We start from the raw sequence: 22284 nt of genomic DNA, 5'->3' as shown, positions 1-22284 counted from the left end.
GCATCCTGTCGGCTACCTCTGGGTGGAGCCAGTGTCCCCGGTGCTGCTGCACGGTTGGCTTTGCTTTTCCTTTGGAGGAGAGGAGAATCTGACTTCTGAATGTTGCTCTAGAGAGCCCTTTAGCCGGCTGTGGTGGGGCACACCTTAATCCCAGCACGTGGAAGGCTGAGGCAGGAGACAGAGACAGAGCACTGAGGTTTGTTCCCAGCCCCTAACAGCACAGTGTTCAACACAATGAAGCAGTGGATGCAGCCGCCGCCCTGGACCCTCACGTGCTGGCCGGCTGAGGCTGGGGCAGGAGTGTGAGCTGAGCCAGCCGGGCGGTACAGTGACTTAGCAAGACCCTGTCTTAAAGTTAAAAAGACAAGGAGCCTGGGCCTGGCTTAGTGGGGAGGCCTTGGGTCCCATCCCAGCACAGCAGAGACAGCAGCCCAGTACTCCTGGAGCGGGAGCCTGCCCACCCCCTGCCGGCAGCTCCACCAGTCCCACCGAGCCCACGTGTGCCTTCCGGCCTGCTTCACTTGTGGTCGGTCGGTCTGTCTGTCTGTCCTTGCCATGGGTATTGACATAAGTTTCCCAGGCCGGGCTCAAACTCTGACACTCCTGCCTCAGCCTCCCCGAGTGCTGAGACCACAGGTGTGCACCACTGCACCTGTGCAGCCCCCTTCCAGAATGTGCCACCTGGGATCCCCCAGCTCTGGGTGGTATCCACCTTGCTCCAGCCCCAGGGCTCTGTGGAGGTGGTGCCGAGGCCGCCTCAGGCTCCAAAAAGGTGGGCACCAGCCAGCTTTCAGGCCTTTGCTTGAACCCCACTTGCTGGACCGTGGGATAAGAGCTGGGTCCGAGGCCGAAAGCCTGGGGGCCAAGGTGGCAGGGCCAGGCCTCACCCCTCTGGCTCTGGCAGCACCTTGGGGGTTGTAGGGAGCCCCGCACGCAGCAGGGTGGACAGCTGGCAGCCGGCAAGGCACCCCTGCAGCTGGGACATAGGCCCCCCCCCTCTGTGCCAGGTCTTTTGTTGTTGTTGTTCTGTCCCCATGTGGCTCTGGCTGGCCTGGGACTCATGGCGATCGTCCTGCCTCAGCCTCCCAATGCTGGGATTACTGGTGGGAGTCACCAAGTCTCCACTAGCTTTGCCATGAGAGCCCTGGGGGTCCCAGGAGCTGGGCCAGCGGCCCCTCTGCAGAGCGAGGGCAGCCTTGTCCTGTAGGGGGAGCGCGTGTCTTCAGGGAACCCTGCTAGGCTTTCAGCGGCCAAGAGGGCGCCCGCAGGGTCCTGGCTCCTGGATGAGCTGCCCAGGGACAGAGGCGTGGAGAGCGGGGCCTCGGGACCTGAGTGCCCATCGCCGCCCACGCAACTCCATCCGGTCTGCAAAGCCAGCGGGACAGCAGGCCTGGCCGAGAGGCGGCCCAGGAGGGGTCCGCACCCCAGGCTCTTCCTGTCTGTCCTCAGGACGCACAGCCTCAGGGCGGCCCGTAGAATTCACCGTTTCAGGGGCTTTTTCACTTTTAAAAAGACAGAGCCGGGCGTGGTGGCGCACACCTGTAACCCCAACACTCGGGAGGCTGAGACAGGAGGATCATCTCAAGCTCCGAGTTCGAGGCCAGCCTGGGCTCTATCGTGAATTCAAGGCCACCCTGAACTGCCTAGCGAGACTCTGTTGTGATAAAAAAAGCAAGTAATTAGTAATTTTAAAAAGATGGGCTGGGGGGGGGGCTCAGTGGTGAGTGCTTGCCTAGCTCGTGTGAGGCCCTGGCTTCCAGCACTAGGGCTGTTAAAAAAAGGAAAGAGAAGAAAAGAAAAAAGCAGAGGAGGGCTGGGGGGCCGCACCCAGCCCCGCAGCCACCAGGGGCGCCAGCGCCCGCCCGCTTGCTCTCGTCCAGGCGCTGGCCTGCCCCGGCCGGAATTTCCAGTCCGACTGGAGGAACTCGTCCCGCCCGGGCAGGAGCGCCTGGCTGTCTGAAAACGAGGCTGTAGGAGCCGCGCCGGGCGCGCACCGGGCTGGGGATGGTGCAGCCAGCCAGCCCCACGTTCCAACCTGGGGGGCGCGGCGTCCCGGCCAGTGGCCGAGGCGCGGGCTCTGGGGAGGGAAGGGTCCTTAGGGAGACATCCTGACCCCTCCCGCGAACCGCCGGACTTTCAGGGACAGCTGAGGCCCCCGAGGGTGTGCCCTGATCTTTTCCCAATGAAACCCTCTAGGCCTGGTGGCCGCGCCTCTGATCCCAGAACTCAATAGGCTGAGGCAGGAATATCAACTGGAGTTCCAGCCCAGCCTGGGCTACGTAGTGACTTCAAGACCAGCCTGAACTGCTGGGGATTTAGCTCAGTGGCATAAGCGCCTGCCTTGCAAGCAGGCAGTGGCGAGTTTGATCCCCAGTACCGATAAAAAGACAAAAAAACAAAAACAAAAACAAAAAGACCAGCCTGAACTATGTAGTGAGACCTTGCCTCAAAGAAGAGGGGAGGGTTTGGCCCCCAAGCCAGATATGGTGGCATGCACTGTGCCCCCTGAAGCAGGAGGGTGTCCAGTTCGAGTCCAGCCTGAGCAATGGAGCCTGAGCCTTGGGACCTCTGATACTAATCTCGGCAGCCTTCAAGTTCTCAGTGAGGGTCTTTGGTTTTTGTTTTGAGCCAGTGACTGTATATATAGTGCAGGTGGCTTTAACTATGTAGCCGTGGCTGATCCTCCTGCCTCAGCCTCAGAGCCCTGGGTGGACAGGCCTGCGTCACCATACCTGGCTAGCTTCGGGGCTCTGGAAGCCAGTTGCAGCCCCGTGGGGGAAGAGGCCGCATGTGACCCTAGTGACCACATCCCCCTGGGCCTCAGGGCTGGGTCTGCCCCGCCTCGGTCTCACTTCCTGGATGGCTGATTTCCTGAAACAGTGGCAGGGACCCTTCTTCCCTGGAGGCTGGGACACACTTTCAACAGTCTGCTGTGGACTCCAGGCTTGCGTGTCACCGTGGTACAGGAACCAGTGAGGCCAGCATCAGGAGTCATCAGGAGACACCATGGCCCTTGTGACAGTGGGACACTGAGGAACTAGAAACAAGAACCCATTCCTCTTCCTCCCTTATGCAATGGGGGCCCCAAAAAGTGAGAGTGGCTGCCAGCTGAATTTGCATGCAGAAGAAAGATTCCCTACTCGGAAAGGACGTCATGGTGGTCACCTGTATTCCCAGTGCTCTGGGAGACTGAGGCAGGAGGCTCTCAAGTCCCAGCCCAGCCTAGAAATTTAACAAGACCCTGTCTGAAAACCAAAGAAACACAAAAATCACCTGGTAGCTCCGTGCCGAGGCCCTGGTTCAATCCGTAGTACTGGGAACAAAACAAGAACCACAAAATCCAGGAATCTCCTCAGAGGCTTGGAACGAATCAGCCTTCTAGGGGGAGAAGGGCCCACGCCTATACCAGGGTCAGTGGCCCAAGTGGAGCAGAGGCTGCCCCCAGCCCCCGGGCTTTCCATACTAGCAAAAGCCCCCAAGCTGGACGCTACACGAAGTTGGACTTTATTGGCTGTTTGGAGATTAACAGAGTTACGGGTCAGCAGGGCCCTCGGACGCAAGCGCGTACGTGGTTTGATTCCATCTCCAGAGACAGACGAGGTGGGGGCTCCAGGACTTGTGCAGGGTGACAGGCCATGGAGCTCAGGATTAGTGCAACACTCACACTTACGTGCACACGCACACACGGTGTCCAGCGCCAGGTTAGATAGCGTTTGGGTCATGACATTTCTGAGGTCACAAACACAGACGGAGCCCGTGAGGGACACTGAGGAGACGCTCGTGTTAACACCAACTGCTGGGGACCCCCTGCTGCAGGGACAGGTGTTGGGGGGCACCAGGGGCGCCTGCTGGGCCAGTCGCCAGCTGCGCACGGCCTCCCTGGGAGAGGCCTAGGACGGCTCGCCATGCCTGTGCCCTCGTTTTGCAAAGGAAAAGAGGGTAGCACGCATTCCTCTCTCGTCCTGTTTCTAAGTCATTCGCAGGGCAGGGGCTTTTCCAAGGACTCATTCTTTTCTGTTGTTTAGTGAGACAAGGTCTTCTAGGGAGCCCAGGTTGCCTCCAACTCCTGATGATCCTCCTGCCTAGGCCTCCCAGGTGCTGGCATGAAAGACGTGCGCCAAGCCAAGGTTCAGACAGGTCATTCTCACAGCACTTTAGCAGGGTGGGGAGACGGCGGGCGGGATTGTGGGAAGGAGCCTGTGGTGACAGGAATGGCCCCACAGTGGGAGTCCCCTGCCAATGATCACTCATGTCACAGCAGTGACCAGGCGGGGACAGCGTCCTCTCCCCACACTGTGGACAGAGTACCAAGGCGTGGACAGAAGACAGGACAGCAGGGAGGACAGGGGGCGGAGCGGGTCCCCCACGGTGGGTCTCAACACAGGAAGGGAGGGTGGCTGTGACAGTGGAAGGCTTGGGGGTGCAGAGCGGGACCCTGGCTCGTGGAGGAGGTGCAGCTGATGTCACAGCCAGGCAGAGCCCCACACAGGAGGAGGTGACAGAGGCCTGGCTGGCTGGATCACCCCAGGCCACTCAAGCCCACCTCTTCCCCTTGGTATTTCCGGGGTGCTGTTGCTTCTGGTGGCCCTGTTGACAGCTGCCTTGAAGGGGACCTGGTTGCCATGGGGACCGCCTCCAGAGGTGGGGCAGAGTCGTGCTGACCCACAGGACCTGCCCTCATAGTCCCCTCCGCAGCCTAGACACTCAGGGTGACACCTGGGTCCCCAGAGCCAGGCGGGGTGCACACGCTGCCTCTGCCAGGGCCTTCAGGGCCGTGCCATTCCGTGTCACTGCACCAGGTAAGGAGGGGCCACGAGGCCGGGCTTCCTCAGAGTCAGACTCAGTTTACTCCCCAAGGCCTGCGGAGCTCAAGTCCAACATGGATGCCGGGTGACTCAGGCAGGGACCCAAGAGGCGCGGGGTCTTTGGTGGAGGAGGCGTGGAAGCCCTAAATGCTACTCTCGGGGCACAGGGGCAAGAGAGGCGCCATCACTGGGCCGTGATGGTGACACTGGGTCCCGAGGCACTGACACTGGCAGGTCCCAGAGGCAAGGTGGACACAGGGGAGGCGGCCAGGCTGACACCAGCCGCAGGGTACTTCGGTGCGGGCCGGGGCTGGGGTAGGCGCCTCCAATCCCACCCCAGGTGCACCCGGGCCCAGAAAGTGCAGAAGGGGTCAGCATCAGGCCCGGACCCAGGAGAGGATGGCTGCCACTCAGCGCTCGGCCCCAGGGACGGGCGGCCCGCAGGCGTTGATGTCACCAAGGCACAGTGTGAGATGCTCGGGGCCAAGAGCATGCTGGAAGGTGGGGACACGGCTGCCTTCAGCCAGCCGGGCAGTCCAGGCACGGGCGCTGGTGGCCGGCGGAGGTGGCAGGCCGGGTGCAGGCTCCTGGGGCGGCTCTGGGTCCCATCTAGGTCCCCGCCTTTAGGAATCTACAACATAGAAGCAGAGAAAGAGGAAGTGTGTTAGACAGGGCAGCGGCAGAGGCAAGCACCCCTAAATTGGTGCCCGCCGGGAGGGTGGAGGCAGGGAGGCTTGGGTTTTTTAAAATAGAATTTGCTTATGATGGGCTAGATGAGGTAAGAAACTTTCACTGTTTTATTATTTCTGACTTAATTTTTGGGGGGGGTTGAGACAGGGCCTCGCTATGCAGTTCAGGCTGGCCTTGAACTCACAGCGATCCTTCTGCCTCAGCCTCCCGAGTGCTTTACTTGTGATCTTTAAGAGAAATTTAAATAGATGAAGTCCGCCACTCATCTTGTTTTGTTTCTCCTTACTTGGCCTGGGGACAGAACCCTGGGCCCCCTGGCGTGTGCTTTACCTCCCGGCTTCAGCCTGGGGCTCTGACTGGGGATGAGCTTTTGCATTGAGCCACATCCCCAGATCTTGTTTATTGATATTGTTTTTAGAATGTTGAGGCATCTCACTAAAGCTGGCTCAGCTGCCCAGATGGGGTTCAAACCCACAATCCTCTGTACATTAGAAAGCTGAGTGTCCCAGCGCTGAGACTCATGGCGCTCTGACAGTGAGACGTGAGGCCTTGGTGAGGGGCAGCCTGCGGCCTACAGTGAAAGTTCTTCCTCGGGGAGGAGGGGAACACAACACAGCCCGGCTCCAGGAAGGGCGAAGAGGAGGAAGAGGGGAAGGGGAGGCAGAGGTTTTAAAAAGCATATGGCCAGAAAATTTCCCATCACGATAGAACAAAGAGTTAAATACTCATATTACACAGAATAATTTTCTTGAAAAAGTGAAAAATCATTTAAGATACACAACATGGAGAAAAATATGTTTATTAGAGGCAGACAGGAGGGTACAACTAGAAGGTGCCAGACAGATTCTTTTCTTTAGGGGAAGAAGAGAAGGAACAATCACGTTAGCTGTGTGCAAACAAAACTTACTCAGAACCCAAGTGTCTATAACACACCCCAGGGTGGAGTGGCCAGCTGGGGTTCTAGCTGCAGTGCAAGAGTCCTGGGCTGCCCCAGCAGTTACAAAAACAAAAAGGTTGTTAGGTGGCAGAATCATCCGCAAAACAAACAGATAAAAGAAGAAAACGGTAAACAACTGCTTCATGTCATCCTTCTAGCTTTTAAATTGCAGTATATACAAATACACTCTGTGGAGAGAATTACAGATGCATTTAACAGAAAGCAACTTAAAAAAAAAAACTCACATGAATAAAACCCATAGAAGTCACAATGCAGGGGACCAATCAGACATTACTTCTGAGTATTTTGGCAATTATTAAATAGCACATCGGAGACAACACACACACACAAGGTGCCCCGGCAGGATTAAAATGACTGAATCCAAAACCAGCAACCCGCCCCAGGCTGACCCGGCCAAGGGTGCACAGGCGGGGGGTGGGGGGGGTGCACCTAGGTCCTCAGCATGAACACGGAAAAGGAGACTTCAGAGACAGCTGTGAGCTTGCTTGTTTTCTTTTCTTTTTTTTTTTTCAGTACCGGGGATCGAACTCATGACTGCGCGCTTGCAAGGCAGGCGCTGATGCCGCTGAGCTGAATCCCCGGGCCCTCTTGTTTTGTTTTTGAAACAGGGCCTCACTATATAGTTCAGGATGGCCTTGAACTCACTCGATTCTCCTGCCTCAGCTCCCCGAGTGCCGGGATGCCGGGTGTGCACCAGCGTCCTGGCTGATTTTGCTTCCTATATTTTAATAGCAAGGCTGGAAGGAGACGCAGTGCTCCTCAGCGGGGGTGGGGGACCCCGGCTCTTTGGCGATGGCTCCCGCATTCCCTAGCGCTTCCCTTCACTCAGAGGGAACTGAAGGCTGAAGAATCTTTGGGGGGCCGCAGGGAGATGGAGCTGATGAACCTCTGCAGGGCCTGGGGGGCTTCACGCCAGTTTAAGATCAGCATCTGAGATTTCCATGCCCACAGCGTCACACCCTTTGTCTAGCGAGCAGTGCAACTGTTTCCAAAGATTTGTATAACTCTGAGGGCAAAAGCCACGTAAAGCCGTGGGCAGGCTTCCCAAAGGCGAAGCTCCGGCTGAGACCAGCTCAGGGGCGAGGACCGAAGGAAAAAAGGTCAAGTCGCCCGATTCTCTCAGGCTCGCTCAGGGCTGCTGGCTTCTCCCGCTAGCTCGGGGTCTGACTGGGGATTCGGCACCAGGAAGCAGGGCAGGGTGTTCTGTTTGGGGTCCAGTGAGCCCCGTTACCCAACAGACCCCCGCAGGGCTCTGCTAACTTCCCAGCTGCCAGATCAGCAGCCCGAGAAATGACACTATTTTGGGCCCTTGTGGTTCTAGGATTCAACCCAGGGCTTTATGCACATGAGGTGAGCGCCCACCACTGGGCTACACAGCCACAGCCACTGTAGCATCTTCCTAGAAAGCAGACTGCAATGGCCCCGAGGGAAACAGTGGCCAGGTTGGCAAAGGCATTCAAAGGAAATGTGGAAGCCGGGCATGCTAGTGGATTCCTAGGATGCGGCCATTTGGGAGGGTGAGGTGGGAAGGTCTTAAATTTGAGCCCAGCTCGGACAACTTAGTAATTTAGTGAGACCTTGTCTGAAAATCTAAAGGGCTAGGATGCAGCTCAGTGCAAAGGCCCTGGGTTAATCTCCAGTACAAAGCAAACAAACAAATCCCAAAACCCAAAAACCAAGTATATAAGGTCAACACGTATATTTCAGGCCGGCTGGTGCCCGCTTCCCGTTCCTCTGGGGTCAGTTTCACACCAAGCAGCCCAGGCTGACCCTGGCTCCCAAAGTCCCGCGTCACAAGGGTGCCCCGCGCCTGGTCAGGGCTTGCACAGGGCTTGCACTGAGTGCCTGGTGCGCTCACCCCGCCCTCCCCGGAATTGCCTGGCATCTGCTACCTTTCAGAATGAAATGCCTCTCAGACTCAGGGTGGCAGAGGGCCCTCGGTCCCATCTTGTGGCCCTCAAGACACAGACGCACAATCTCAACTGAAATCTTGACACAGAGCAGTCCCTGCCCGTGACCCCTGCCTGCTTTAAGAACTAGACAAACAGCTGGGCATGGTGGTGCTACAAAGCGAGCTCAAGGCCAGCCTGAGCTGCACAGAGATACCTTGGCTCAAAAAGACACACACAAAAAAAGACAAAGACAGCCGGACACACAGCTCTTGTTTTTTTTTTTCTGACATAGTTTCACTATGTAATTCAGGCTGGCCCTGAACTCTCGGCAATCTTCCTGCCTCAGCCTCCTGAGCGCTAGGACTAACCTCTCGGTTTTACATTCCACCTTAGAGCTGGGGGAGCAGCCAGTGGTGCGGCATCTGTGTGCATGAGGCTCTGGGTTCCACCCCCAACACCACATTAAAAAAAGAAGAATCAGCTTTCGGTTGACTTCAGCGCGACATGAGTGGAGGCTGATTTCTTGCTCAAAGGCTGGAGAAACACCGATACCCTGGAGTCACACGAAAAGAGGGCCTGACGCAACGAGGTCACCCCTATCCACAGAAGGCAGCCGCTTGCCCGTATGGGGCGGGGCCCTGCATAGGGACCCCGAGATGGGCTCGGGGGCACCCTCTCAGGTGTCCACATCACCACCTCATGTCCCTCCTCCTCAGTGCCAACTTAAAAACGCAAATCCCATTCCGCCCAGCCCCCTTCAAAGCAGTGAGACATCTGGTTTATTCTGGCCATGGGTAATCACGGAAGATGAGCCATATGGGCTGGGGATGTAGCTGAGAGGCAGAGCACCTGCCTGGCAAGTGCAAGGTCCTGAGTTCGAATCCCAGTACCCAAAAAAAAAAAAAAAAAGATGAGCCAGAAATTCTATCACAATTTCCAATAATTTTAATCGCTGGGTGTTAAAGGTGCCCATGATTTAAAAAAACAAAACAAACCAAGAAAACACGGAGAAAAAGCTCCTCCGACACAGGGCTCGCTAAGTTGCCCAGACTGTTCTTCAGCGTGCAGTCTTCCTGCCTCAGCCTCCTGAGCAGCTGCCATGCCCGATTTCAACTGACTGCTTGACCACACTGTCCCAGACGTCCTCTGGTTGCTGGGGCCCACAGGGACACAAGAGGGCAGGAAGTGGACGGCAGTGAGAACACGCGGCCAGGGAGGAGTTCGGCCCTTCCTTCCTCAGGCTGGGGTGGCGGCTCTGGCCACAGCCACCTCCTAGCCAAGGCCCAAGAGCTCAGCAGGGGCATGCTCCGGTTTAGGGGGACACGGAGAGGGGACCCCTGTGGGGGCTGGGGCGTCTCTGCCTCTTGCCAGGAGCTGAGAGGCAGCTCACATGTTAGCTACAGGCGCTGCCGCTGTTGCGTGTCGGGCTGTGAGGGCCACAGCTGTCCGCATGTGTCCCGCCAGCCAGGGCCACCTGCAGGCCCGGCCCGTCCTCCGGCCTCTGCCGGGAGCTGCCTGGCCGCTCGTGGGCTTGTCGGGGTGTGGGAAGCGATATTAAATATAAGTCTTAGCACCTTTGGTGTTTCTGTCCAAATAGACCTCGACGTACGAGGTAGGCACGTAGCCCTCCTCATCCTCGCCCCTGCGGATGCGGGTCCAGCCGTCCCCCTTGTCCTCCTCGATGACGTACAGCGTCTCTCCCTCGGCCACCGAGATGGTGCCTTCGTTCTGACCTGCGGTGACAATAGCAGAAGATGTCACATTGCCACTGGCAGCCGGGGTCGCGGGGGCCTGTGCCTGTCAGCCCAGCACTTGGGAGGCTGAGGCAGGAGGACCGCTGCGAGTTCAAGGCCTGCCTGGGCTACACAGCCAGACCCATCTCCACATACAACAAAAGCCTGGGGAGGCAGCTCGGTGCAGAGGCCCTGGGGCCCAGCCCCAGTGCGGCAAAAGCCAAAGTTGAAGCCCACGCCAGTGACGTTCACGTCTCCCGGGGCTCTGCCAGCTAGGCACCACCTGCCTGTATTTCTTTTCCTGCCTACTGTTTTTTGAGCAGATCTCAACTCTGTAGCCCATGGCAGACTCAAACTCCAGGCGACTCTCCTGGCTCAGCCTCCTGGGTGCCGGGGCTGACCGGTGGGCGTCACCATGACCAGCTTGAGTACTTTCAATAGCTCCTCGGTGCTGGGCGATTACAACCCAAAGGCTCCTCTTCCTCCTCCGATGGCACCAGACCTGGGTGACCTAAGATCCCCCCTGGAACCTGCAGTCTGGCCACGCCCCCTTCATTCTGCAGCAGCTTGAGTCTGGGGTGTCACTGTGCCTCAGTCCTGGCAGCCCTTGGGGCCCCTCTGCAGCCCACCTGGCTCTGCCCCCAGCTGCTCCATGTCTGGCAGGGCACAGCAGAGCGGCCCCAGGGCTGCCCACCTTCGAATGCGTAGAGGGCCTTGCAGGTCCCAAGGGCAGGCAGTGGCTCCTCGTCATCGAACTCATCGTCGAAGTCCGCGGCCAACACCTTGAGCTCGCTCTCCTGGCTCCGCTCCTCCGTGTAGCTGCCATCCGGGCTGCTCAAGACAGGACGACAGGGGCCACTATAGCGCCGGCCGCCCTGCCCTGGGCCCTTCCCTCCTGTCTCTGGAGTCCCTCACTCTGTTCTGTCACTTATTTCCTTCTGGCCGCATCCAGTTTTCTGGCTCTGATTTGCTTCACCTAATGTTGTGGTGTCCCCTGCTGAGGACTCAGTTGGTTCTTTACAGCAGGGCAGTACTCTGCGTGTGCAGACAGCACAGTGTTTTTCCCTCGGTCTTTTTGAGAGGGTCTCCCCGTGCAGTTCAGGTGGCCTTGAGCTCACATTGTAGCCCAGGCTGTTCTTGAACGTGCAACAATCCTCCTGCCTCGGCCTTCCGAGTGCTGGGATGACAGGTGTGCGCCACCCCACCCGGAAGAGCAGTCTTCACCTGCCGATAGGCACACAGGCCCCCCTAGGTGTAGCCCCAGGAGCTGTAGCTCCCTGTGACTCTGTCAGGAAGGTTCCCATGGGGCAGCAGCTGAGAGTCTGAGGAATCGACACACTGATTTCCGCAGTGGCTGCACTGGTTACCCACAGGTTGGCCGTTCCTCCGAGGAGGTCACCCAGCCTCTCCCTCGGGGAGCGTACAGGGAAGGGGATGGGGCCTGGTGGGAACCGTACCTCTCTCGGTCCTGGGCGCAGTTGTGCACGGCCGGCGGCTGCTGGCTCTCAAACATCCCGCTCTGCCTGCGCACCTGGTCACCTCGCCCAGGCAGGCGGCCCTCGACCTCAGCCAGCCAGGCCTGGGGACAGAAGCGAACTCACACCGAAGCCCTGAGGCTGGACACCCATCCTGAAACCCCACACCTGGGGTACTGGGTGGTCACAGAGAGGCAAGGACAGGCGACAGAGACAGTGGACAGCCCAGGGGGCCGAGGCCACTGTGTTCCCTCCCCACGTTGGACAGTGACAGAGCCCATGGCCACCATGAGAGGGGAGCCCTGTGCTGTGTGGCACCCAAGCTGCAGGTGGCTGATTGGCCAGAGGTGAGCCACTTCCAGTTCCCAATTCCGTGACCAGGAAGTCACCTGGGAAACCCGAGGGCCCTGCTCCTGTCCCCCTCTCTTCCTTGGTGGTACTGGGGGTCATGCCCAGGACCCCGGTACTAAGCCCACCTTTGCTAAGGCTGTAAAATTTTTTTTGTCTTTTTCTTTTTTATCGGTACCAGGGATCAAACTCACGACTGCCTGCTTGCAAGGCAGGCGCTTATGCCACTGAGCTAAATCCCCACCCCAAAGCTGTAAAATCTTGAGACTGGGTCCTCAGTCACTGAGTTGGCGAGGCTGGGCTAACAGGTGTGCTCCACCACATGGCTCTCTCTTCCAGTGAAGGAGCCATGAGGTTCTCCCCAGGGTGCTCCGGGATGACACCCCCCTTGCTGCCTTTATTCCCCAAGACACCACCACAGCCCCATACCTCAAATTTCTGCGCCTCAAGCCGCAGCCTCTCTGTGTTCTGGGTGACCTCTGCGAGCTTGTGGTCCAGGCTGGCCGGGTCACCCATCTGAGGGTTCTTCAGGTAGACGTCCTTCATCTTGGTTATGGCATCCCTGCACGGGACGGGCAAGGATGAGGGTGGGAGTCGGGCCAGTTTCTCTCATGACACCAGGCATGGTCGTCCCAGCACTCAGGAGGCTGAGGCAGGAGGGTCACCACGAGTTCAAGGCCAGCCTGGGCTACCCCAAAATCAAAATACAACAAGCTTTGTTTGTGAAAAATACTATTCATTAAGGCCGGGCATGGTGGCTCACGCCTGTAATCTCAGCACTCGGGAGGCTGAGGCAGGAGGATTGTTGTGAGTTCGAGACCAGCCTGGGCTACAAAGTAAGCTCACGGTCAGTCTGAACTGCATAGTGAGACCCTGTCTCAAGACAAAGAAAAAAAAATACTATTCATTCACACTGAGAACCTGGGATGGAGGTGCGCAAGGGGAGCCCTTGCTCAGTGGGTGTAAGTGTAAGCATACGTGTGTGTGTGTGTGTGTGTGTGTGTGTGTGTGTGTGTGTGTGTGTTATGCCTGATACACTGTGGCAACCTCAGAAGTTTGGAAGTTTAACTCAGAGACTCCACAGGGAGCCAGGCTCTGTGTAAACATCGTCGCCTGTGCAAGCCGAGGTGCAGGGGCGGAGGGCGCTGCACGTGCGCGGGTGGTGGGACCCTGAGGGAGAAGATCTCCCCTGCCTTGGCTGCTTGTGCGGTCCTCTGCCCTGCGCCACCTGATGCTGGACTGAAACCTCCACAACCTGTGAGCTTAAAAACCTTCCCTTCCTGCATTTTGGGTGCCAGGTATTTTGTCCCAGCAACCAGACAAAAGTAACCAAGGCAGTGTGTGGGTGTGTGAGTGTGCCTGTGTGTGCGTGACCCCACCGAGCCTCCAGTGAGCGCAAGAGCCACCGTGCTGCGTGGCACCTGCTGCCAGCAGTCCTCACGGGCTCCCAAGCTGCCGGAGCCGCCCCCGCCCCCACCGGCCCTGTGCCCACCTCTGGTCCATCTCCTTCTGGATCTCCCTGCTGAGCTCGTCCACTCTCTGCTGCAGTCTCTTCCTCCTCTGCTCAGGTGGGAGGTTGCTGAAGTCCTCAGGTGTGGCCCCCTGCAGACACCAGCAGCAGTGGGTTTGCGGACGGCACATGGCCAGGGGTCAGGGGCAGATCAACGCATGCAGAGTCCAGTGCGGCCACCGCCACCAGGAAGGAGAGAGGGAAGCCACACACTGATGCCCAGGGAGCCCGGCAGCACTGAGGTCCCCATCCCCAGTCTGTGTATCCTCCGTGGACAGAGTCTCCTCCCTCAGTGACTCTGCAGCCAGACCTCTGTTTTCTGGTTTTTCTTTTCTGAGGCAGAGTCTCACTGGGGAGCCCAAGCTGGCCTTTAACTCACAGCGATCCTCCTGCCTCAGCCTCCTGAGAGCTGGGATCACAGGTGTGCAGCCCCACACCTGGCTGAAACGGATTTTGTTTCTACTCTGAGTACTCCTTTCTTTCCCTTCACACAGGGCGGGCCTTAAGTTTGCATTCCCGGACAGTGACACATGGGACCTGGTATTCCTCAGGGAACATGGGTGAAGAGGACATAGGAAAAAACCCCTCCTCTCTTCCCTGTGCCCAGGGCTCTACCCTCTCCTGCCCGTAGTCTGGCTTCTGCTTTTGGGAACCTTGAGGCTGTCTCAGAGCAGTGCCATCAAAAATGTATGAGGTGTCACATGCCTGTTATCCCAGAGCTCAGGAGGCTGAGGCAGGAGGATCACTAGAGGTTTGAGGCCAGTTTCGGCTACACAGTAAATTCGAAGCCAGCCTGAATTACATATCAAGCAAGACCCCTTTCCAAAAAACAAACCCAGAACAGTCTGTTTTGGTTTTTTAAGCCTATTCTGACGATGGCTTCTCAAAACCAACTGCCGGGCTTCCTCTGTGCTGGGCTCCCCACAGCAAACATTCTCTGCCAGGAGCCCCAGTTTGGACAGTGCAGCCCAGCCATGCTAGGCGCCTTTGGGAAGAAAACCTACTCACAGCCAAGGGTAAGCCGGGAACTTAAAGATTTTCTTTGAAAACTTTAATTCTTTTAAAACAAGGGCAAGTCTGGCCCGGGGCGGGCCCAGGCCATGGGGTCCGGAAGGGGCTGCCCCTGACCAGCGGCTTCCAGGGCTCCTGACTCGGGTCGCGGCTGGCAAGCGGGACTCGGGAGGCTGGAATGCGGGGTCAGTGGTGTCACTGGAAAGGCTGCAGGGCTCCGGCTCTGAGTGCAGCCTGGAGGCAGGCAGTGCCGTGGGGGTGGGTGCTAGTGTGCGAAGAGATGAGATTTGAGTGAAACCAGAGAGGAAGTGACAGTTTGCAAGGAGTCTGGTCTCCCAGATGGCTGAGGAGCAAGGGTCACCCGGATACAGGAGAGGACGGGCCCTTCCTCTCCAAACAGCTCGGGGCGGGACGTCTGAAGCTGTAATCACTGTGTTGTCACCGAGTATAATTATCGTCTGGTTCAATGTAAATTCTGAGCTGAGGAGAAAAGGCTTTGTGTTCACACTGGAAATGACTTAAAAGCACATCAGCATGTTTTCCAGAATGGGGATTCTTGGGATTTCAAAAGCTGGAGTGTGCTGGCGTGGTGGCATACACCAGTCATCCCAGCCCTTGGGAGGCTGAGGCAAGAGGATCGCTGTGAGTTCAAGGCCAGCCTGAGCCACACAGACAATTCAAGGCCAGTCTGGACAACACAGTGAAACCCTGCCTCAAAACAAAACTAAACAAAACAAGTCAGTAGGCAGTGCCAAGCTAATCCACCCTCCTGCCTCAGCCTCCTGTGTGCTGGGATGACCAGCGTGCGCCACCATGCCCGGCTGTCTACACACGGACTGGGCCATCAGCAGGACAGGGTGTACACTGCTCTGCTCTTGCTTCCAATCCGACTACCAGAGTCACTGCTGTCCCTCACTTGAGGATCCTGGTGGCTGTGGCCTCGAGGTGATGGGTCAGGGGTTACGCTGGTTAAGGTTTCTCTTCGTACGCGTGACAATTAGTTTGGCCTTTTACTAGCGCTACCCAGTGAAGCAGAGGCAAGAGAGGAAGGAGTAGCAAATGCTCAGGAGGCCGGGGAGGGTCCTCAACGTCCCTGCAACCACCGGGCCGCGTCCCAGGGCATCCCAGGGCGCTCTGCTCCGGCGCCTAGGCTCGCTGTGACCCCCCAGGCCTCCATGTCCTTTCTGTGGCTCCCAGAGAAGAGCATTTCCCAACAACTTCCTTTACTTTTTTAAAAAATCTTTTTATTTTTGAGACAGGCTCTCTCTGTGGAGTTCAGGCTGGTCTTACACTCATTTTGTAGCCCAGGCTGGCCTCAGATTCCCACTGCTCCTCCTGCCTCAGCCTCCTGAGTGCTAGGGTTACAGACGTGCACAACTATGCCTGGTTTCACATTTGCTTTATTCAAAATGATCCCACAAGTTCCATCTCCCATTTCTGATTTGTGTGTTCCAATTTACAGATAGCTCAGCACCATCTGCACCCACTTTTCTCTCTCTCTCTCTCTCTTTTTTTTTTTAAGACAGGATCTCGCAAAAAAAAAAAAAAAAAAAAAAAGACAGGGTCTCGCTGTGTAGCCCAGGGTGGCCTTGAACTCCCATCGATCCTCCTGCCTTCCCCTGCCTCAGCCTCCCGGGTACGGGGATTACAGGCCTGCGCCACCACGTAGCCTCTCCTCCTGAGGTCCCACAATAAAAGACAACCAGGCCCCGTTAAGCGTTAATCAGAAGGGTTAGGGCAATCTATTCAATGCAGGTCACCTGCACCCACGGTCTAGCAGACACCAACGCCAGCCCCAGGACAGGAGACCCGCGCGGTTAATCGGGAAGACAGGCAAGGGGTGGCCGTGCAGCAGCCACAGGGCTGCAGCCGATTAGGTTGGGGCATGCATGGGCGTCGTGCTTACCAGCTTGAGAGAGAGCTTCGGTAAAAACGCAAGCGGAACAGGAGAGAGGGAGCCAGAGGCGGGAGAGAAAGATAAAAACTCATCAGACGCAGGGGATGCGGCCCGGGTCGCAGCGCTCACACACCTCATAGCTCAGCTGGATGGGGGCCTGGGCGGATCTGTGCAGAAGTCCCCACGAGGGCGACCCTGCGGCGGGGGTGCTCAGGCCATCGCGGGCCAGCGCTATGGCTGGCTTTCTAGATGGGTTCGCAGTCTCAGGGTCACCAGGTCTCTCCCAGCAGGTTTCACACCAACACCAGCCACTAATCCACCCGCAAGTGGTGTTTTATCTCGAGGGGCTCTAGGGCACGGGAACCCTGGAGCTTCGCTGAGGTCTCCGAAGTTGCTGAGGGGATAAGTGAGGCCTAGAAGTCGCTCTTAAGAATCAGTCTAACCAGGTGTGCTACATGCCTGGAATCCCAGCACTCTGGGAGGCGGAGGCAGGATCACAAGTTTGAGCCAGGCCTGGCTAACACAGTGAGTTAGTGAGCCTCTCTCAAAATGAACAGATAGAAAGCCCTGGGGACAGCTCTGTGCGAAGGCCCCGGGTCCCCCTCCAGAACCACACAGTGGGGTCCCAGGGTATCTCAGGCAGCTCTTGGTCTCCAATCCCTGGCCCTGGGCAGGCACAGATCCAGAGAACCATGGGGGCAGCTGCTCTGGAAAGTCACCTTTAGGGAACGGGCACCCAGCTGTCACCCACAGGGCTGGGAAGGTCTGGACTCATGGACAGGGACAGCAGCCTGCAGGAGGAGACACAGTGCCCAGGGTGGTGATGCTTGGCATTCACCCAGCAGCTGCTGGTCCCAGGCTGGTTCTGGGATCCAGACACCAAAGAAAGTGCCTGTGGCTTATTTTATTTTTTTTTTTTGAGACAGGGTAGCAATAGTGGAATGTAGCCCAGGCTGGCCTTGAACTCGTGGTGATGCTCCTGCCTCAGCCTCCTGGGAGCTGGGACGACAGGTGTGCACCCCACACAGGTCGGGTGTTAAGTAAGGGGTTTCTCTTAGCTTACGTTTCAGCACTGCTACCTTTTAAAGGAGCTGCCCCTGTGGACAGCACAGGGTGGCAGCTGGCAGCTTTCTGGGTGAGGCACAGGGAGGCACCAGGGTGCCAGCTCTGTCTCACCTGACCTGAGCCTCCTGGGCACCTGGGCACAGATCCGCCTGTCACAGGCACAGACGACACGGAGGCAGCAGGACACAACCCCCACCTCACCCCCCCCCCAAGCAGCCCGCAGCGCCCCCCACCGGCCGCGATGGCCCCCGAGGCACTGGGATGACAGATTCCTTTTACTCTTGACCTCAGCCAGAAGGCCGGGACGCAGTCTGGATTCTTTCTAAAGTGCTCTGAGAAACCAATTTCTAGCGTCCAAACTGCAGCATGGGAAGATGCCTAGTTCGTAATAAAAGTGAATTCTTAGGGTCAAATATTAACCCCATAAACACAGGAGATACTGACAGCCCAGACTCCGCCCTCTGGAGGAGCCGGTGAGGACCCTCTGAAAAGCATCATTTGGTACAAAGCCCTGCTCTCCTGCTTTGCTTTCAGACAGGGCTGGGTATGCAGCCAAGGCTGGCCTCAAATTTGCGGCAATGCTCCTGCCTCAGTCTCCCGAGGGCTGGGATCACAGGTGTGCGCCACCACGCAGGGCTCGGTGAGTTCTTTCTGAAGATTATAAACTGGTTCTTGGTCTGACGCCATAGCCAACCAATTAAGATAACTTGAGAATAGGAAGCGACTCATAGGCCAGGAGAATAATCATGAGGCTTCATGACGTGCCCTGCCGGAAGCTGAACAACCGGAAGCTGTCAGTTTCAGGCAACAAGCCTCAGCCGGAAGCGGCAATAACACACGCGAGCCACGTGCAGCGGCGGCCTGTGATTGCAGTCACCTCGCGTGCAGAGAAAGGGGACACCGGCCAGGCTCACTTCACTCCTCTCAGGCTCCAGGGCACAACCCTCCCGATCCACGTGGCACCAAAGTAGGTCACTACTGTTGCCTGCAGAGCACTGTATCCGCTGGTGAAATTCTGCTGCTAGATGGCGCCCGGTGACATCTCGGCGATGTCACACCCCCTCTAGAGTCTCCAGAACCAGAATAAGGAGGCGGAGAGGCCTGCAAAAACCACCTCCGCCTCCCGCTGTGCTAGGATTCGGGAGGATTATGGTGCAGCCTGGGCTCCTTGGCTGTCCAAGTTTTCCCCAGGAAGTGGTCACAGAGTTTGTTCTGTTTGTTTTTGTTTTGTTTTATGTAGTGCAGGCTGGCTTCAAACTCGGGGCAGTCCTCCTGCATCAGCCTCCCAGAGAGCTCCGGGAGACCACTGAGTGGATTCAGAGGGTGAGAGTTCCCTGGGATCCAGGACTCTCAACTGAGCACGCCACCTGGCGGTATGGAGGTGCTACGGCCGCGCGGGGTCCCCAGTCTGGGCGCAGGCCAGGGTGGTTAGAGGCTGTGCCGTGACTGTGCCAGCTGCGATACGGGCTGGGCAGGGAGACACTTACAACGTAGGCCCTGGCCTCAAAGGCATAGGTGGGCTTCCCTAGCGTCCTCTTCATGAGCTCTTTGTGAAAACTGTGAGACTGAGTCTGCCGATAACCAGGGAGAGAACAAGGTCAAACAAACATAAAGGGAGACAACCCTGAGCCTGGTCCCCAACTGACAGCTGGCAGGGAGTCCCAGCTACTGTCAAGCTGCATGGTGTCTCTGCATACCAACCCTGAAATATGGTAGGGACCATATTTTAGATGCAGGAGTCCCTCCCATGGGTTTAAGACAATAGCAGTGCATTTCAGGAATGCAAATTGAGGGCGTCTATTCAGTTTCATTCTTTGATTTTTTTCAAGGTTTCCCCATGTAGCAGAGGCTGGCCTTGACGTTTGAGATCCTCCCACCTCACCCTCCAGAGTACTGGGATTATAAGCCTGTGCCACCATGCCCAGCTCTCCTGCTTATTTGGGAAAAAAAATCAATTGTGCTAAGATGTTTGATAGGATTTCCACTCAGATAACTAAAACAAATGAAATCTGAACCTGAAAGCTGCAAGCACAATAAATCAGAAGACCCAGTATGAGAGTTGTTATTCTCCTGGGATATTTTTCTAACTAAATTATCTTCGGCATAACAGTCTCAAGTGAAAATGAAAAATGAAATTATAACAAAAACTGCAATGGGGCTGAGGGTATGGCTCAGCGGCAAAGTGCCTGCCTGGCCGCACAAGGTTATGAGTTCGATTCCTGGTACTAATCTCCCCTCCAAAAAACTGTGCATCATTTCAGCCTCATAGCCAAGCAGCTTCTACTCTGAGATTAAAATCAAATGTTTTTGCTAAAATTTAATTTCAGTTTCAGTTTTTGAAAGTTTCAGTTTTTGAAACAATTTTCTTAGTAGTTCCTTTTTTCCCCCTCCTCCTGAGATAGGGTCCAGGCTGGCCTTGAACTCAGGGCATCTTCCTGCCTCAGCCTCTGGGTGCCGGAATCACAGGCCTTTAACACCACACCAGCTTCCTTTTTATTTTTGTTTCGTTTCCTCTTTTCTTTTTGCACTGTTTCTCCTAGAGAAGAAACATCAGACCTAACTCTTCAAACAGACTGACCAAAAACGAGGGAAGCAAACTATTTCTCTACTCACGACTAAGTTTCTAACGTGTACATGTGTGTGCTCTGCCCTCAGGAAAACACACTAATTATTCAGGACATCTTTGTTAAAACAGAAATTCGCTGAGCACAGATTTGAAGAATAAAAAAAAAAACTCATTTTGCTGATGGAAAAAGAGGATTCTCCTTTAAAGTTATCAAAATATCTCATCTGTCATTTCATTTTTAAGTATTAGTTTTTTCTCGACATTTGCCTTACACGTATTGAATACTGATGTTCTTTGCTCTTTTCCTAAACATTTAGGGAATACCATGAAACACAGATTCCCAAACAATTTACAACCACCAAACTGTGGTCTGCACAGAAGCGTGGACCTGACACACACACGAGTGTCCCACATACATCATGCAAGTACCAAAGACACTTGTAGATTCATTTTGCACAGATATCTCAGAAGAAAACTTGGCAGAGGACTGGCAGTGATGTTTGCTGGCTCACAGCTAATACAACGCTGCATAGCTGAGCTTGCCCTGGTCGGGTGTTGGAAATTCTCTGATGAAGGAGTGGACTTCTAAAAGCCAGCATAATCAAGTCAGGAAGCTGCAGATTCCTCAGCCAGGCCTTATAATAGAGCTCAGCACAATCCATCACCCCCTTGTGAACCTGGATTCTGCCTTCTAACAGTGGCTTTCTGGACGTCTTTAGGAAACTACATTTCCAATTGTTAACCTGGTGTGCTGGGTGGCCTTAAAACGAGATAATTCCCCAAAAGTAGTCCTTGCATAAAACTTAAGATTCTCTTCAAAAGGAATTGTGCTGATGAAGAAATGTTTCTGTCCTTTATTTTAATGGGTAGTGTCCCAGTTATCAGGGATCCATATGACCTTGTTTTAGGGCTGGAGAACTTTTTGCAGACTTGGGGGAAGGGAATAGGGTTAACAATACCTAATGTTACTTCCTGGAGAACTGCATGTATGTAACTCTCCCAGGACAGAATAAACAATGAACGGCACCCTACCAGACATGTCAGTGGTCTAAACTATCTGTTCAGAGACTGCTCACCACGTAAGATTTCCACTTTAAAGCTATTCGGGGAGTCTTGGAGCACAGCCACCAGGTGGCTGTATTCTGAGTTGCTCCATTCAATTTTTTTTCCTCTAAGGTAGACTCCATCTACACTGCAGGACGTGCTTGGAGCCCAGGACTCACAAAATCTCCACTACAGAGTCACCCAGACTCGGCCTAATCGGATCCGGACAGATCACCTGGAGGGAGCCAGGGCTGTGTGCAGCACCTCGGACTCCACAAGCTCAGCCTGCGCTTCCCATCCTGCACCAATACCGCCAACTTCAGCTTTTCTGCTCCATTTTCTTTCGCAGTAAATATGGAGAAGTCAGGAAGTGGGCTCCAGGGGTGACGGTCAGAAGCCACAGAACTCAGCCCTGAGAAAGCTCCTGGTAGACAGCAGTGCTGCTGCATGTCACCCCTGGAATCCAGAATCCAGAATCCAGGCTGCTGGTCCTGACCGCTACAGCGCGGGACTCCTGGCCTGGAACCTGTGAATCTGCATTCTGAGATCCTGGGGGAGGAGCCCAAACCTACACACGGAGTTCACTTCCACTCCCCGTGCGCATTCTGCACAGCCTGAAGAGACCCACACATGGGCACTGTAGTGTGCCTGCTTATGAGTCCTGAAGCCTCACGCATGCCAGTCAAATATGTTACCACTGGGCTCCTCCCCCAGGCCCTCTGTCTGTGGTTTTGTTGATCTGGCTTTTTGAGGCCGGGTCTTACTGTGTGGTTCAGGCTGGCCTGATCTTACTATGTAGCACGTGAAGGCTTGGAACTCACAGTGCTCCTCCTGCCTCAGCCCCCAGGTGCTGGGATGAAGGCGGAGTCTGTGTTTTGCCTGTGACCTGTCTCCTGAGCTCAGCAGTGGACCTGTTCACCCGAGGTGCTGTGCTGGTGGATGCCAGGGCCTTTCAGGTTTCTGATTTCCGCACTACGGCTGCTTGCCCTGCCCAGGCATGGGCTCCTGCAGGCTAAGGCACACTTTATCAGTATCCTGGGGCCTCATGAAAGTAGCTATCGAAAGCCTCTCTGATGGGCCAGTTCCCCTCCGAGCCGGGGCAGCTCCTGGAGAAGCTTGGAAATTAGTAAGCAAATCTCTCCTGACTCTGCAGCCCCTCCCAGTTCCTCATCCCACACTGAGTTTTAGAAACCGAATCTGCATTTTCTTTTTGATGAAATCAAGGTGAAAACTTAGATGCTTTACAGGGGAAGTAAAGAGGAGCCCTTTCCACACACGAACCAGGGTCAA

The 22284-nt window shown here is 55.9% G+C and overlaps 1 protein-coding gene across 28 annotated transcripts in view; it reads right to left on the bottom strand.

Moving 5' to 3' along the window:
* Window positions 1–3481: 3481 nt before the first annotated feature.
* The window catches only part of Fnbp1 (formin binding protein 1), a 76436-nt gene continuing 57633 nt past the window's right edge, over window positions 3482–22284 (bottom strand). For 3 of the 28 annotated variants that reach the window (XM_063244237.1, XM_063244239.1, XM_063244242.1), the window contains 6 exons: window positions 16329–16343; window positions 13394–13503; window positions 12331–12463; window positions 11536–11657; window positions 10773–10909; window positions 9268–10078 (listed from right to left, as the gene is read on the bottom strand). In XM_063244237.1, coding sequence (XP_063100307.1) covers window positions 9900–10078; window positions 10773–10909; window positions 11536–11657; window positions 12331–12463; window positions 13394–13503; window positions 16329–16343 — 696 coding nt within the window. In that variant the 3' untranslated portion in view covers window positions 9268–9899. The other 25 variants (XM_063244238.1, XM_063244240.1, XM_063244244.1 and 22 more) reach the window with 17 other exon arrangements.

Source organism: Cavia porcellus, unplaced genomic scaffold, assembly GCF_034190915.1.
Source record: "Cavia porcellus strain 051 isolate PalLab524CR breed Dunkin Hartley unplaced genomic scaffold, mCavPor4.1 scaffold_49, whole genome shotgun sequence".
Taxonomy (NCBI): Eukaryota; Metazoa; Chordata; class Mammalia; order Rodentia; family Caviidae; genus Cavia; species Cavia porcellus.
Note: the sequence above shows the minus strand (reverse complement) of the source record. Positions and strands in the feature narration are given on the sequence as shown.